At 36.8% G+C, this 16028-nt stretch overlaps 2 protein-coding genes across 2 annotated transcripts in view; both read right to left on the reverse strand.

The window, feature by feature from the left end:
• LOC131773441 (uncharacterized) overlaps positions 1-9184 on the reverse strand; it is a 43626-nt gene extending 34442 nt beyond the window's left edge. Inside the window, exons 1-10 of the mRNA XM_059089416.2 lie at positions 9097-9184; positions 7991-8098; positions 7329-7585; positions 6718-6841; positions 6287-6400; positions 5826-6073; positions 5360-5474; positions 4983-5108; positions 4219-4478; positions 3811-3901 (exon numbers count right to left, since the gene is read on the reverse strand). Coding sequence (XP_058945399.2) covers positions 3811-3901; positions 4219-4478; positions 4983-5108; positions 5360-5474; positions 5826-6073; positions 6287-6400; positions 6718-6841; positions 7329-7585; positions 7991-8098; positions 9097-9184 — 1531 coding nt within the window. The remainder of the gene's footprint in view (positions 1-3810; positions 3902-4218; positions 4479-4982; positions 5109-5359; positions 5475-5825; positions 6074-6286; positions 6401-6717; positions 6842-7328; positions 7586-7990; positions 8099-9096) is intronic.
• Positions 9185-14204: 5020 nt separating this feature from the next.
• Positions 14205-16028, reverse strand: part of LOC131773440 (uncharacterized) — a 39554-nt gene continuing 37730 nt past the window's right edge. The window contains 2 exon segments of the mRNA XM_066165426.1: positions 14205-15061; positions 15161-15340. Coding sequence (XP_066021523.1) covers positions 14945-15061; positions 15161-15340 — 297 coding nt within the window. The 3' untranslated portion in view covers positions 14205-14944.

A 16028-nucleotide genomic window follows, 5' to 3' on the forward strand; every position in this document is an offset into this window, starting at 1 on the left:
CAAAAGATGCGAGAAAGAAGAGGAGGTAAGTCGTGTTATCTGAGCTTTCTCTGACGCTAAGGCCCGGAAAAATTCAAACATTTCTTTCCCAATCCTCGTTTGATTCAGGTGAGAACATAAGTATGCTAGTTAATGTCATATGCCTCTCCTGAATCTTCAATTTTATGCTCTAGTTTTCTTTTACAAAGCCTGTTATATATCTCTGTGTGTCAGTTGATGATTAAAATCTCATTGAATATATACACCATATTTTAGTTTTTTTTTTTTGTTATATTTAATCTTTTTAATTTTTTTGGCATTTACTATTTTAAAACTCATAAACAGCATTCCTTTTTCATCCTTATAAAGAGATATTACACATTTCTTTGACTAAAATCTGAATCATGAAGTCATCTTAACTTCAATGAGCTTAAAACTTAATTCTCAATTTCATAAAACTATTTTTTTAGGTTACTGTTAAGAAAACGCGCAAGGAAAGAAAATCGCCAAAAAAAGAAAAAAAACCTACTCGTGGAGATTATTTCAGTGCTCGTGTCCCCAACTTTCTTTCCGGGTTTCTTTCCTACGTCTACTTCTATATTTGATTACATTTGAATGTAACGCATGCATCAGTGGTTGCGGTTTTTGTCAAAAGTTTTCATTGCGTTATATAATATGCGAAGCAATGCTTTCGCAGTATTTTTTATCGGGTAAACGTTTTTAGTTATTTGTTCTACAAGGCCTGTCCACCAAACGAATCAATTTTACTTTGCAGAAAGATTTTTTAAAAGCCCAAAAGCAATAATGATAGCGAAAAATTGATTGGTTTCTGATTGCCACTTTAAAATGATTGCAGAAAACCACGTCTGAAAAAATGTTTGGAATTGAACTTGTGTGTTCGATAAGGCTGCGGTAACTCACCGTATTCATAGGCCATTGCAAACGAAAAACATAAGAGAATATGGCGTCCAACAACCGTAACATTACAGATTTTTTTTTCCTTCCTGTTGGAGCGAGAAATTCGGATACCCAGGGCGATTCGGCGGACGCTGGGCAAACTGCGACAGTTCCTCATGTAGGCCAAGTTGAGAACGAGGAAGCAAACACACCACTCGCTTCAATATAATACAATATTCTTTATTTAGCGAAGGTAAAGTAATTAACCTAATGCGTATCGCTTTGTCTCGTCCACATGGAGTGTTTAACTTGTCATCATTTCAGACATTGGAGCGCTAAGTGATGATGAATTGAAGAATGAAAACATAAGAATTAAGTTGCTTCAAGAGGCATGGCCAGATTGCCAACGGTTCCAGTTTGCAGCCAGATGCATTTGCAACATAGAAAGAAAGCTGCTGAATCACCAATGGCTTTTAAACAATGAATGTATGCGGTGCTCCATCTCTAATTACTCGGTAATGTGCGTTTATTGTGTGTTTGGCAAGCAGGAGAAAGTGTCTCAACAGGAAGGATCATTTGTTTCGACTGAGGGTGTGTCAGATTGGTCTAACATTGGGAGGCTAGTTAAGTTACACATCTGCGAGTCGCCCCCCCACATGACGCTGTTATTACGGGTGATAATTTTGTACAAATTTCAAGCGGAAATCAAAAAAATATTTGCAGTTATGTCTCCTTACAAATGAATAAAACTGTTAAAAGAAGTTGGAACATCCTTCAAGCAATCGTTGATGTAATAGTGCTGTGTGAGACGTTAGTTTGGAGAATTTGGAATTGGATGAAACAATAATCCCCTAAATTATATTTTTCTCTATTCTCATTACACTCGGCGAAAAATTACTTGTTTACTTGATATCATATTGATAATGTAAGGAGAAATTCTGTCTAGGTCACTGGTGGGACTTAAAGGACTAAAATGGAGGATTTCATTATATTTGGATGATTAAAATATTCTTATGCTTTCAAACGTAACAAAAAATGTGATGAAAATCTAATGTTATTAAACACTTGCAACGGAAAAACCTGTTACCGGTAGCTTATGTCTTTAATGTTTTAATTTTCATGGGAAATGCTTTTCTTTGAAAGCTGAAATACAGAAGTTTTCAAAGCTGTTTGCGAGTAATGAAAGGCAAATTGACATCATACCTTAATGCTTGACATGCTTCATTCATACATGTCAGTTGTGTGTACCTACCATTGGAGAGGTGTCTTTTAAAATATGTTTTGGTGTGGCTGTTGTTACTTGTCGATCTTTGTAACCAAAAAGCTACTTAAGGCACTGAAATTCAATTTTTTATGTGCGCAAGGCATCCTCCAAGGTGGAAGAGTAGAAGACCATAGAATGATGTTAACTAGGCACTTGCACTAACCGCAATCATATATTCAAGCAATACTCTATACATATAAAACTGATTAAATGATGTCTTAAACCCTTTACACCCTAACATCAGTATGCATATTCTCCAAACTGTTCTCTATACATTTCCTAATATCCTGGCAAGGAGCATTTGTTTAACAAATAGAGTTTCTTCGACTGATTATCATTTCCTTAATTCTCATGACCTTAATGTTTGGTTCAGAGGTAATATTGAAAGGAGAAATTGTAGGCTAGTCACTCTTAGGGATTAAAGGGTTAATAACTATAAACATTCTATATGCTTTTCGCAATAGTTGGCAACAATAGTTAAGATTGTCAGTAAAGCAGACAAACCAATGAACAGAAGACAATAAAATGAGGGAAACTGTAAAATTGATAAAAAAAAACAACAACAACAAAGAATATTTAGAAGGGAAATTGAATTGTGCTAGCTAATTTCCTCTATTGCCCCGGCTTCATGTTTTTGATCAATTAAAGTTTAATCAATTGGTGGGTTTGCCTACAAATGTGTCAAATTAGCAGTGTGGACTTGATTCTTATCAGATGTCCGCTGGTAAAAGGTAGATACAAGAAATTACCAAGAAATTATCCATAAGCCGCAAAAGTACACATCATCAAAAAAATCACACTTAAGTGGTGTAGTGATTGATTTGTGATATTTAGAATGACAGAAGCAGGAAAAACACATTGAGCCTTTTCCTATACACCAGTGAATTAATTAGATTTTGGATTCTACATTTAAACTGAGTGAGATTCAATTTATTCATATCATGCTTCATTTTTGGGTTGTTTACGTGGAAAGCTAACTGTTATTATAGCTTCACGGATGTTTTCGTTGCTGTCACAATTAACACTCATTATAAAGTTTCCTTCAACATAGAGTGTTTCAAGAAAGGGAAAAACGGCGGGGCAAGCACTCATACCTGGCAACTTCAAGAGAAGATATGAGAGAAGCCCATACGATTCTGGCGTATTGTTTTACTGATTTAACGCGAAGTAGTTTACCGTCGTTTCTTTCAATTTTGGCTCAATTTCCCAAACCGAAATTATAAGTCACGCTCAATAGAATAAAATGTCAACTGATGCTGAAACTGTACACTTTATCTGGAGAAGCAAACATTCCTTGTCTTCGAAAATTTGCTCAAGACATTAGGAACAACAACTAAGGTCCTAAGCTGTTTGAAGATACCGCTGACTAGCATGCGTGTTGATCGCTTTGCAAGTTGTGAGAACATCTTCCCCAGGTTCCAGACCTCGTCAATTCTTCCCACCCTCCCCATCCCCCCGACTGGTCCTTGAAGAAAATCTTCTACAGCCAGCGCTGGGGAGTTTATTTCAGTGTTTATTCAGAGTAATGAAGGGTTAGAAAATAAACTAACAAGAGCTCCGCTTTTAGGCTTGGCCAAATCTATATGTGAACTCAGTGTATATGGAACACACCAAAATTTGATAATGACACAAATAAATGTCTATTTTCAGGAATAATTTCTCTTTTGTACCTATTTGCCGGCAAGGTCCTCTTTGAAAGGTGAAGTCGTCCAGGGCTGCATCCCCTGAGTCACCACCTCCTCTGATGCCATCAATGATTATCTTTTAGAGCAAGGCACAAAATAGAGACTGATGATACAATACGTTGCAAAAAAAGGCACTTACCATTTTGAATACCAAATGATACATAAGCTGCCTTTTTTTGCGAATCAGTTTTGAATATGAGCTGCTGGGTTGTCGTGTGCTCAGCCTCTTTTATTCCTTAATTCAACCTGAATATGACATCACGGCTTCTTTACTAAAATAATATGGGGAATCGGGTTCATGAACCTGCCACTTTGTTATGGTTGGCCGAACTCGATACAGGAAAGGACAACAGAACAGAGAGCTAGAATGAAATGTCGAGACATTCATGTTACCTGATACGTTAGGTTGCTTTTAATGTTTAATTTCCCTTGTGTCCAACGGTCTCCTTGATCCTTCGACCGCAACCATATTGGTTGTAACTTCTCTGCAGCCTGGATTCTTATGTACATAACAACACAACCCATGTTTGAACCAAACATATGGTAGAAGAAGGTCATACACTGTGGTCCCCGCATCCATGGACTTGTCAACCTCGCGGTGTCTCCAGGCTGGCGAGGACTTGAAGCATCAATATAAATGTACAAGCCAGTGCCTAGATAGAAAGGAAAGTAAACAGTCGCGCCTGAATCAAGCAACTCCAAATTATTATAATAATAAAATATCATTATAATTATCATTATAATCATTATATATATATATATAATTATCATGATAAAATCATAATGCAAAATGAGTCCAAACATCAAAATCAAACCTAGAAGGTAACCGATGAGCCTGGACAACTCTTAAATAACTTTCCCCCTTGTTTCATCTGATTTTTCCTCATTTAATTCCACTTTTGTCTACTAAAGCCATCTTAAAGGGTTGCGATTGAAAAATGCACTTTCAATAAGTTTCCACTAATGATACGTTCTATCCATTATGTATTCTCTACAAACAAGGCATCCTAGTCTAATTTTTGTTGTTAAAAATTACAAAAAAACTAATCCATACCTAGGTGGTCTGGCAAACAAAGTATCACTAATTGACAACTGAAGATTGGTTAATTCTTCAACTAAAAAAAACAATAAGTAAAATGTTAATGAATCAATCGTACCTGAAGTATGATCACCGCTGGGTCCGGTCTGATACTTGGGTGCTCTGTCTCCTCGAAGAGTCCATTTGAAAATGGAATTCAAATCATTCTTCCAAAAGCAAAAATTCTGGTCAAAGTTGCAGTCTCCTGCGGTATAAAGATATAACCAATGTTGTGAGCGTTGTCTGAAAAGAAAAAAAATACTCATGGAAAGCGGCCTAACAAGAAAAATTATGCTGAAAGATACCTAGAAAAGTAACGGTTAGGTTTCAAATACGAAGAAGGCCTAAAAACGGTGATCTGCATTTAGAACATCACATAGATATCAGAAGCTACAATTAATGTAGTTGAGATGTGTAAGCAGTAATGATCATATACGATAAATACGAGTTGAAAACCTTGTTGACTGCTGTCAAGTTCATTCTCATCGTCACACAGTCCATCAGCTAATATGAAGCTATCCAACGCTATACGGCTTGTGTAATTTTTGCTAGGAGTTGCTTTAAACACAATCTGTAACAATAGACATTGTTTCAGTCGAAACGGCAAACATATAGGCAGGGTTTAATTTAGTTTAGCGCCAAATTTATCATGGGTGAAAATTTTTTGTCCATGGTTCGAGGTCTAGTCGACTCAATTACTCCTATGACGAACTATTCTGAGGATATTTCTTGTTAGCCATAGGTACAAATGAGTACCAATTAAATTTGTTTATCTGCAATGGACTTGCAAAGGAGTAAAAATAGATTCCTTCGTGTGTACCACAATGAAAGTTTAATGATTCCGGTAAAGAATAATTCTATGGCTGTGCAGGACTAAATCTCTTTTTTTCTGGCAATTTTCTTCCAGGTTTTTATTTTCTACCTGAAATTCGCCGGTGTAGCCGATACCAATGCCACCTTGTATCCACCTATTTCCCTGATCTCCTGTTTTCTTCCACATCAAGTAATCCCCTTGCTGCCTCCGGACTTGAAGCAAGATATCAAGTCTTCCAACATTCCACCCAGACATGTGATATGAGAAGCGAAAACACTTTGGTCCCAGCATAAGAGGACTCAATAAATGGGTGGACTGATTTTCTTTGAAAGGTCGAGAAGTGTAAATGAAGTTTCCTTTGAGTGAAATTGTAAACGATTGTCAAGAAAGTGTTATCACAGAGTTCAAGTTAAAAAGATGTTCACCTGCACCTTTCAAAATTTATCTCGAGCACTAACTGAATGGGGGGGGGAGGGGGGGTGGGAATTGGCTAACTCGTGAACTCCGTTCAGCTCCAAAATCTCTTTGAGTTCAATAAGAAAATAGCTCCCTCCGAGGGTTTTTCTTACCACCAAAATCTCCACTCTGTCCAGTTTTGTTGCCCGCTTTCTTCCAGCTGACCTGATCCGGTGACAGCGACAAGGTACGCCACCCACAAAAGCCTCCATTGAAGGTGCAGTTCACTGGAGTAACCAAATTGAAACACAGTTAAAGCAGTCCTGAATGAACTTAAGAATCGTCTTTCTACTTGTCAATTCTTCGATTCGAAAAACTTTTATACTGTTAATCTGTGCACAGAAAATCTCATTACAAAAGTATATTACCGGTAAAACTTTCTTTAACATATGTTGTATTGCCTGTTAATTATTGCAGATTGTCATGGATTACCACGTTCTTTGCACAAAGGAGACAAAATAAAACCTGTAGTACTCGTAGCTGTTTTCGACACTTTTTTTCGGTAAATGTTACACATTATTCATGCGATAGACTGGGTCTTTACCTTCAAATGTTTCCTCAGGTGTGATTTTGCCATCGGAAACGCAACTTAGGTTTTTGCTGAAGCTGAAGTCATCAACGGCAATGTTTGAGGCATTCGATATACCTGCTACTCCTTCAAATATAACCTGAGAAAAATAAACATATGCAAATAATCAAAATGTAATTAGTCTTCCGTATAATAAAAACAAAAGCTATGTTTTTCGGGAGAAAATTTTCCGTTTCCATACATGCCTTGTAATATTGACATCAAACACTTATTGGATGCCTGGTTTTGCCACACTACTCGATAGTTTCATTAATAGGAGGGGGGGGGGGAGATTATTACGGAAAGAGGAGGTCTCAAGCTTATCAACAAGTTTGAAAGTCAAGAAGATGGCAATTAGTTTTATTCAGAGGAAAAAAAGTATATTGCATTCGAACTTGAATCACTATATTTGGCGATATACTTTATACAGTTCGAAAATGCTCTTGCAAGCCAACTAAGATAACACAGATAACTTATCTTAAGAAACCACCCCCTCCCCCCCCAAAAAAGAAGCAGCCACAAACAAAAACAAACAAACACACAAACAAACCAACAAAAAACAACTAAGAAGAAAAAGAAGTTTTTACCTGATAAGTTCCTCGGTAGTTTAAAGTCACACAGCCTTTGATCCAGTCGCTTGATAACTGGCTTCCATAGCGACTCCATACCCTATATTCGCTGCCGTTAATTTTTACATACACAGACAGGGTCTCGATTGTACTGCCATACATAAAGTAGAAAAACTCCATCCTCTGGGGTCCTGTCTTCCAGGGACTGTTCAGCCTGGCTTTTTCACTATACATACGTGGAGATGACGTTTCGATGTAGATATATGCTTCTGTATCTTTGAAAAAAAAATGGTACATTTTCCCATCGGCAAGTAAATACTTATATTCTAATTCAAAGGGGATTTCGAGGGAGTTTTCCACATTACGTTGGAGAGTAGTCATTTAAATAGTTCATTTGATCACAGAGTTAGCCAAAATGACTTGCGTTCCAGTGGTCTCGACCGATTATTATCGCAGATTTCTATATATCATATCGCACCCTTAATCGATATCAGTCACTCCGCTGCGGGAATGAGACACTTTCTGATGAGAAAACAAAATTTTTTGGATATTTCTTAGGGCCTGGGTTAGGGTAACTTTTTTTAAAATTGCAACGCTTTTGAAAACGGGAATATATATGTATATATGTTTATTCATATTCTTCATGCGATCACAGTATATGAAAGGATTTATCCATCTACCTGTTCGACTTTTGGGAGAACTTCCTTGGCGGAGAGACCAATCAAAATGGTCGGTGTATCTTTCGTTATACCAGCTACAGAACGTATTCTCGTCGAAGGTACATTTTCCTGGAATGAAAATAGAGACCCAGGATGTAGAAACTAATTCTGGATTTTACGTAAAGGAAACACACCTACACAGCACATCCCAATCAGTCACTTTTGGACAAATTGGCTTTTTAATTTCCTCTTAAATTTGTAAATGTCGGTATGTCTTGTTTTCATAATAGCTTGTTGCCCCAAAAGCTGGTTGAAATGGAGGAGGGTCGAATGAACCTCGAGAAACTGAAGACAATAGTTTTTACCCAAATAGAGACTGAAAGTTAATGTACAGTGTAAGGTTATTTCTGGTTAATTGAGTGTTAGGGTGTCCGTCGCTCGGTGACTTAGAGTTAAGAGATGTTAGATGGAATGGCCAGGTGTTTAAAGTTAAAATCGGAAAAGAAGACAGCTGCACAAGCTAACTAATCTCAAAATGACTTACTGCAAATTGGTGAAAAGAGAACAAATTTCAAATGTACATTAAGTCTAGCAGAAATCTGATGATTTTGAAAATTTTCTTATCTTGTTTTGTAAATATTCCTGCATTTATGTAGTCGAAGATCTCCAAAAATACCTAAAAATTAATTCTACAAATCTATCAAGTCGAAGTGGCAATTAGAGCAACCTAGGAAAATTAAGTTTGTTTTCCATATTACATTTGTGAAGTAGAAAAGCATAGAAACTCTCGATACTATAGATAAAATTAAATAACTTTAGCCCTTGTTTCTTTAAGCTGACAGTAAAAGACTCCAAGTTCAAATTATCTTGAAAATAAATAAACCTGCTCGTTTAAAGAAACGGTGGGGATATTTTTTTTCACGCTAATTTTGAGAAATATACTATTGGTCAAAGTGTATGTCAAATTTTTTATGTCCGTGCGAAAGTTCGAACATCAGATACACGGACTTAAAAAGAGAAATGAATAAAAACGGACATAGATACCTAAGAATTATTAGGAAATTCACCATAAAATATTTCAAAACCGAATCATTTTCGGGGGGAAAAATCATTGTACGTCATCTTACCTCTAAGGTATTGAGAAGCGCAGCCTTCTACGACAAGAAAGACAATTGCAAGCCGAAGAAGGCACTCCGACCTATGAAATAGCTCCATTTCTGGGCAGTTAATGCACTTGCTGAAAGAGAAATAGAGGGAAACTTTATACTCTCTGAAGTCTAAACCCAATGAAGTATTCTCACCACTTGTATGGCATTAATGGCCAACAATTTCCGATAACGTCTGGGAAGCAGAAAGTTTCGATAAATGTGCCGGTTAAAGAGACCCAATGGCCCAACTAAGCAAAATGCAGTAAAAATATGAGTCGGCAGAGAAGTGGAGAAACAGAGATAAGATGCTACGATTGATATGCAGGGGCGAGGTCTGAGCTGAGAGTCAGCCTGTCAGAGTCTTAATGGAAATTAACCGCAGTATCTTTTGTTTAATTGAATGTGGGTGGATAATCACGCACTTTGGAGTCATGAAGCTGTAAGTAAAGAAAAAAATTAAAATAGGGTGCTTAATGGCTTCGACAACTGGAACACCATCGATTTTCCCAGGATGTCTTCTGACCCTTGACTAGGTATTGACTACTACAATCTTTAGGATAAGTTGTAAGAGGGGCGAATGATTGACGCTTCATGCACTAAAAGTTAAGTTGGAGGGCTAAGAGCACCTGAAGACGCATCAAAGGATACATCAGAATTGTGAAATTAAAAATAAAAATCAATTCGGCTTGACTGATAATAATTTGAATGTTTGCAGCTGCTCTTTCAAGTGACAAACTAGTCACGTTTGATCTTTTGCGCATTTGCATAAGAAAAAATATCCTGAATTGCTTTTTGCACAAGCGAGAATCGTACCTTACGTAACATTTGCGAGCATCAATTGGAGTCTCAGAAGGCATCGATTGATAACATTTTAGTATTTGAATGTATCCTTTCATAAAAAATAAGATATATATTCAAATAATAAATTCAAGCGTTCCACCGTGATTTTTTTAAACTTAATTCTTCCACTCAAAACTTCTTCGCTTCTCTTCGTCTTCTTTCTTATCCATGTGGGTTTTTTTAAGCCAATTTTCCCCCAAATTTCTCAATTTAGCAGAATTTTTTAGCAGAAAACATGCTCATCGTAGGGAATGATTCCAAATTTGACAGGCTCTTCATCTTGTAATATATTTTACTTTAACCGTACTGGGATACCTCCTTCCTTTCAAGGCGATTCCATGCTTTTTCTGAGTTCTCCTACTTTAGGAGCTAACGTAGTTCCATATAAATGAAAAAGCGTCTAAAAATATTGCTACGGAGCTCTTCTGTAAGCACTAGGTATTTAAACAACAAGGCGACACGACCGGCAGTAAGACTTCAAAAAGTAGACGAGCGAGAAACTGGAAAGTTAACAGTATTTGGCGAGTATAAATAAAAAACAAAAATCGAAAAAAACAATAAGCATACCCACCGAAAAAAAAAAATTGGAAAAAAAAAAAAACCAAAAAGAAAGAAAAAAAAAATGGATAAGACCAACACGAAGCAGTTGTTGTGTTCCCGCAAAACGTAAAGCAGTGTTTTCTGTCTTAAAGTAGCAAATTGGTAAAGCAATATTGTAGTTCTCTCAAAAATGCTTTTACTGCAAAAAATCATGAATTTTCCATGAAATACAGGTTTTTAAGTTACAAAAAGGGTAAGTTTTAGTGTAGTGAGAACGTTTCGCTTCTACAAGAAACAGCAAAGTTTCAGTCATGAAAAAAGCAGAGTGACCAACAACAACATCCGAAAAGAGCATCGTTTCAGCTTAGTTAAACATGAAGCTCGCTTGCATAAATTGTTAGACGACAAAAGCTCGATTTCACAACCTTTTGGCCTCTAAACCTAGATGTGGATCGCTTCCGTTAGTGCTTACCTGGAACAGGTTCCGCTTATTAGAGATCAATTGCTCGTTCAAGCATTATGTGCAGCTCTAATTCTAGATCGTTCGCCGAAAAGCCATTTTCTAAACTAAGTATAATTAACCCACGACTGCCTTATGAATACCGCATAAGTTCCGTGCATTAAGGAGAGGCATATTTCTGAAATATCTTTTCCGGATTGGCCCAAGCAAGGCCAATTTACGGCAAAGATAAAGAATAACAAATTCCGAATCGTTCGGAATGGTGAGACATATGATACTGTTCCCCGTTTAATGAATCAAAGAGTCCTGAAATCGGTCATTTGTGAAGTTAAGCTGGTCGTGCAAACGGTCATTATACTTTGAAGTCCCCTTTGGGAGCGCGATCGTATTCTATTCGATGAATCTAGGCCAATATAACCTATTTGGAGATGCTGACTTTTTTGTCAATATTTTCATCGCGTAAACCAAGTGTTTTCTATAAACTCCTGCAAAGCCATAGTTACCTTAGAAGTACATTTTTCTTTACTATTCAATCCTCCTCAATGTTTCATTCTGAAATTCAGTGCAGGGTCGGTTTAGTACCTAGAGCTTTGATCCAAATACCTTTTTGCACATGCTCAGCATTAGTCAAGGATAAGTGTGGCTGAAAAGGACTCACCTGTCTTTCTTAATGGTATTGGGCTGGGTGCGAATGTTTTATTTTTCATTTAATTTGCAGAGGTTAATTTTTTTGCCAGAGCTAAAAGTTTTTCATGTTTGATAGAAGTCTAATTTATCAAGAAACGAAATATCTTTATGTGAATAAAAAATATATGTGTGTGTATGTGAATGGAAAGAGAGAATATATTCTAAGGGACGTGATTTGAAAATAAAGTCAAACGAAAAAGTAGAAGTGAATAATTGATATGTTCAAAGTTTTTGGGGTTACTCCGGTAATGAACTTTGCAAGCAGCATAATTTTCAAGAGATGTAATTTCGAGTTAACAATATCGAAAAGGACAGATAACTGTTTGCATGAGGCATTACTTACAAATTGAACATGATTACGGACTTTACTATTGGCAACTAGTTTGTGAGAATTGTTAAGCAGAAGTGGTTCATAGCCTAACTGCATTGGTCCTGCTGTATTTAATTACACTAGGAAAATACAATCGAACTACCAGAATTTCTCCCGCCTCGAAAATATAATGTCTTTGCTACATGCTGTATACACTATTATTAATAACTTTTCACACGGGCTGCTAACAAAATCGCCAAGGTAACCGTGTTTACTAACAACATGAAAAGCGATATTTACTTTTACTTGATTAATTTTAATGAGGTCAAACTGATCATCGTTATTGTATTAAATGACAGGAAAGGACCCTTTCAAGAGACATTTTCAGTCATTGGGTTCACAATATAGGCGCTCATCAAGATCGGTTCTTTTTGAAATTGTTTTACAATCGTATCCGACTACTATATTTTATGGAGATCGAGAAAAAGGAACGATTCGCACGAGGATACTAATTTTATGTTCGTGCCTTTAAGATATCAACACCAAGTTTACCACTATTAATACTATCATATTTTTATCATTACTACTATCGTTATCATTATCATCATTGGTTTTACTATTTTCATTTTGACTCAAATTAATCATAGTTGAAGTTGAAACATAAGGGGGATCGACAATCCTCTTTGAAGGCCTAGGGTGTTTCACCTCTGAATTAATACTTACGAACTTCATATACACTGTCCAGCTTTTGTATAGATTGTATTAAAATGAACCTCTGACCTTCTATCCGTTTACCGGTATTATAAACCACGCAGTAATGCGATGGTTGTATGATTCTGCAGCGATCTAAACATAATAGAATACCCCAATGCAGCAAAGTTTTTCGATGTTATGCAAATCGTCGAAAATGGTTTATTTTTAAATGCAAGTTAGAAAGAGTTGGCGGTCGTGAAGATCCTAGCTTCATGGTACGGTTGTCTAAAGGTGATGATATTGCGATCGACTCCGTTTGCATGACAACCATTCGCTTATGGCGCATGCGAGGAACGCTCTCCATACGAACAAAAATTGAATTTTACAGCTTTTAAAGTATTCCTGCACTTACTGAAAAAGCCATCAGAAAAAAGGATTTCATGCCACAGTCACAATGAACTCAAAAATTCCTTCCACATCTTAACTGAAATGTTTTTCAAGTAAAGAAACTGATTCAGCTATGAACGCCAAAATAGTTGCCATACGAGTTGAAATTACCTAAAAAATATTTTTTTCCAGGAGTTTCCGATTAAACTGTAAAGCAATAACTGTAAACAAGCAAGCAATTTGTACCGGATCCCTTCTCGTGGAGTATAATTAGCATCATCCGAAACAATAACAGCCGAGTAGTGCATTCGATTAATTACGCTTCTCATAACTGCTACACCTTGTGGTTAAATTTGCCTTTTTGGCTATTTACTTGGGGATCTGCCGTTAAACCACTGCAATTGATGTAAATAAAGTTCGGTTTTATTCGCTGGGGAAAGGGAGAAAAATTTTAATTGGATTACAGAGTGACATCAAAGGGGCAGAACAAGGGCATAATCAAGCAACCACGAGGAATGTATTCCTTTGTTCTCGACGTGTGAACAAAATCTAAAGAATGATTGTGGACATTAAAGGCATTAAGGCTTTTGCTGAATATCTTTTTAACTTTGCGTCAATGGAAGCATTATAACAGCTGAAAATTGGACATTGTGGGTCTTGTTCATCTGTATTGAAGTTAAGGAATATTCAGGAGAAGCCCTGAGAATACACAGACGCCACGTGAAAGTAACGATCTGGGGTGTAAATACGTCTAAGGGAATTATTCTGCTCTCAAAATAAGAAATTATTACGTGCTGTCCAGTTCACCTTATTTCTGTGAGTCATAAAGAAGTGTTACCGTAGTTTCAGCAATCTTTTACACTACTTGAAGATTTATGTTATAATCAAAAGTTGAATACATTTAGGTGTTATATTCACTTGGAGGAATGTAGAAGGCAATGTGGTTTCTTTGAACTGAATCAGCTGTGCAAGAGCTACTTTTATGGACCAATCTGATTCCACAAGAACGATGAAAAGTAACGCTACGGAGCAATGCCAATAACAGTAATAATAACAATTATTATGGTTAAAACCAAGATCTCCATACGAAATGGCTCTTCGCCTGATAGAACAATTTAATGTAAAATAAAATCACATAATTATCTACAAAGGCATGTAATATGTATTTATTTGAACTAAACACTGAGTCTAAAAGATTATTGCGCGCCGGTCTGGCAGCGCTCTCCAAGAGTAGCTAACGTTCGCCTGCTAAAAGACTTAAAATTGCAACAAGATTTAACATTTGCTGGTAAAGAGTTGAAAAGAACTGACGCGCTATCCTGGAAAGTGTTAAAGGCCAACAGAATGATTAAAGTGATGGAAATGGATGAGCGCAAGTTCTCGTTATGCCTTACTTTCTCAAGTATTTAGCATATAGCAGTATTTAGCTATGTGCGTGGCCTTCAAAACGTGCAGTTGCCCATGTTCTTCCATAGGTAACAGCCTAATTTGAGAATAGTGTCAATACTATTTACATACTGTCCGCAGACAAAACTAGCTGCCGCAAACTGAATGCGTTGTAGTCTTTTAAAAGACAGTCGGTAATTGGATAAAATATGGCTCTTAGGCAAATTACATTATGGCTTTTAAGCAAATGAGTATTTTCAGACTTCCTTTTTTTTTCACTGACAGATGTCAGTGATACATCTCGTACCAATATACTCTACACAAGGTTTAACTACTTACAAAGCATAATTGCTAATGCACTTTGTTGTAGTGTATTCTTCCGTTATTGACAAGATAAACATGGCTTTTCTTTATGGATTGTACCCTACGTACTGCAGGGATGGACAAACATTTTTGGATTATTTTAAAAGCTCAACCAATATATGTATTTTACACTTGTGAAGTGTTTTACTCCGTATGTTAGATCAAACAAATGAATCACCCTTTGTGCTCCAGACTTCTTCCAAGAGTTGTCGGAGGCAAGACGCCGTAGGCCTCTTCTCTGGTGTTTCCTCAACGCACAGGTTCATAATTTCATGTAGCTATTGGAGAAAGGAAGATGTATGTACCGAGGTCACTATGTATCTTTTTCACTATCCAAGGGGAAATATTTTACTTAAGTAAATGGAACATTTGTTTACCTTGAACTGTTTACTAGAGCCGTGACAGTGTCCTAGTAGTGTGATCAACAACTGTCCAAACTGCTCAACATGGCTGCCAAAACAAATCTGTTCATCAATAGCTTGGTTTGTGAACGCGCTTTCTCCATTCACCTTGGATGCACGGGAGAATCCACCCAAGACTGCTTTGATTGGAGGAATCTTCAAAAGAAAATGCATAGAGGCAATAAACATAACTTCTCTCCAACCCAAAACAACAATAAAAAAAACCGTATAAGGGTGGCAGAATTGTGGGTGACTCAGTGGTTTTCTTTGTGTCTCTGTAATGAAAAAAGCGCTCAAATATCTAAAAACTTGTATAATACATCAAAAGGAACTTGATTATAAACCTCAACAAGGAGGAGCCAAACCAGTTGACAATTTACAGCGCTGGTCTACGTGTCGAACAAGGGACCATCCAGAAATACGAAACCCATTTACTGATCAGGGAGAGATTCGACCAAGGAATCTCCGGTTTAAGTGTATAGTGCACGCTCAATTGGATTGTTCAAAATCTTTGTCCAAACCAAAAACGCTTTTCCCCACTGGACCATTTCGGGTCGATATCTAAGCAATCAAAGATATGCCATACAGTATTGTGAAAATGCGAGTGAAACGTTCTCTGTTCTCACGAAATTTCCATAGAAGCTCGTGAAACGTTTGTGTAAAACTACAAGGACTTTCAAAGCAAAGTAACACTTGAATAAAGGATTATATAATTGTCAACTTTTCGGTGATAGACAAACTTTGCAGTAGCAAACATTTAAGAACATAGATGTACATATGCGACCTACGGGTCACTTAACACGCTAGTACAGTTTTTCAAATTTATTCCCTAACTTGGAAAATG

Source organism: Pocillopora verrucosa, chromosome 4 (assembly GCF_036669915.1).
Source record: "Pocillopora verrucosa isolate sample1 chromosome 4, ASM3666991v2, whole genome shotgun sequence".
Classification (NCBI taxonomy): Eukaryota; Metazoa; Cnidaria; class Anthozoa; order Scleractinia; family Pocilloporidae; genus Pocillopora; species Pocillopora verrucosa.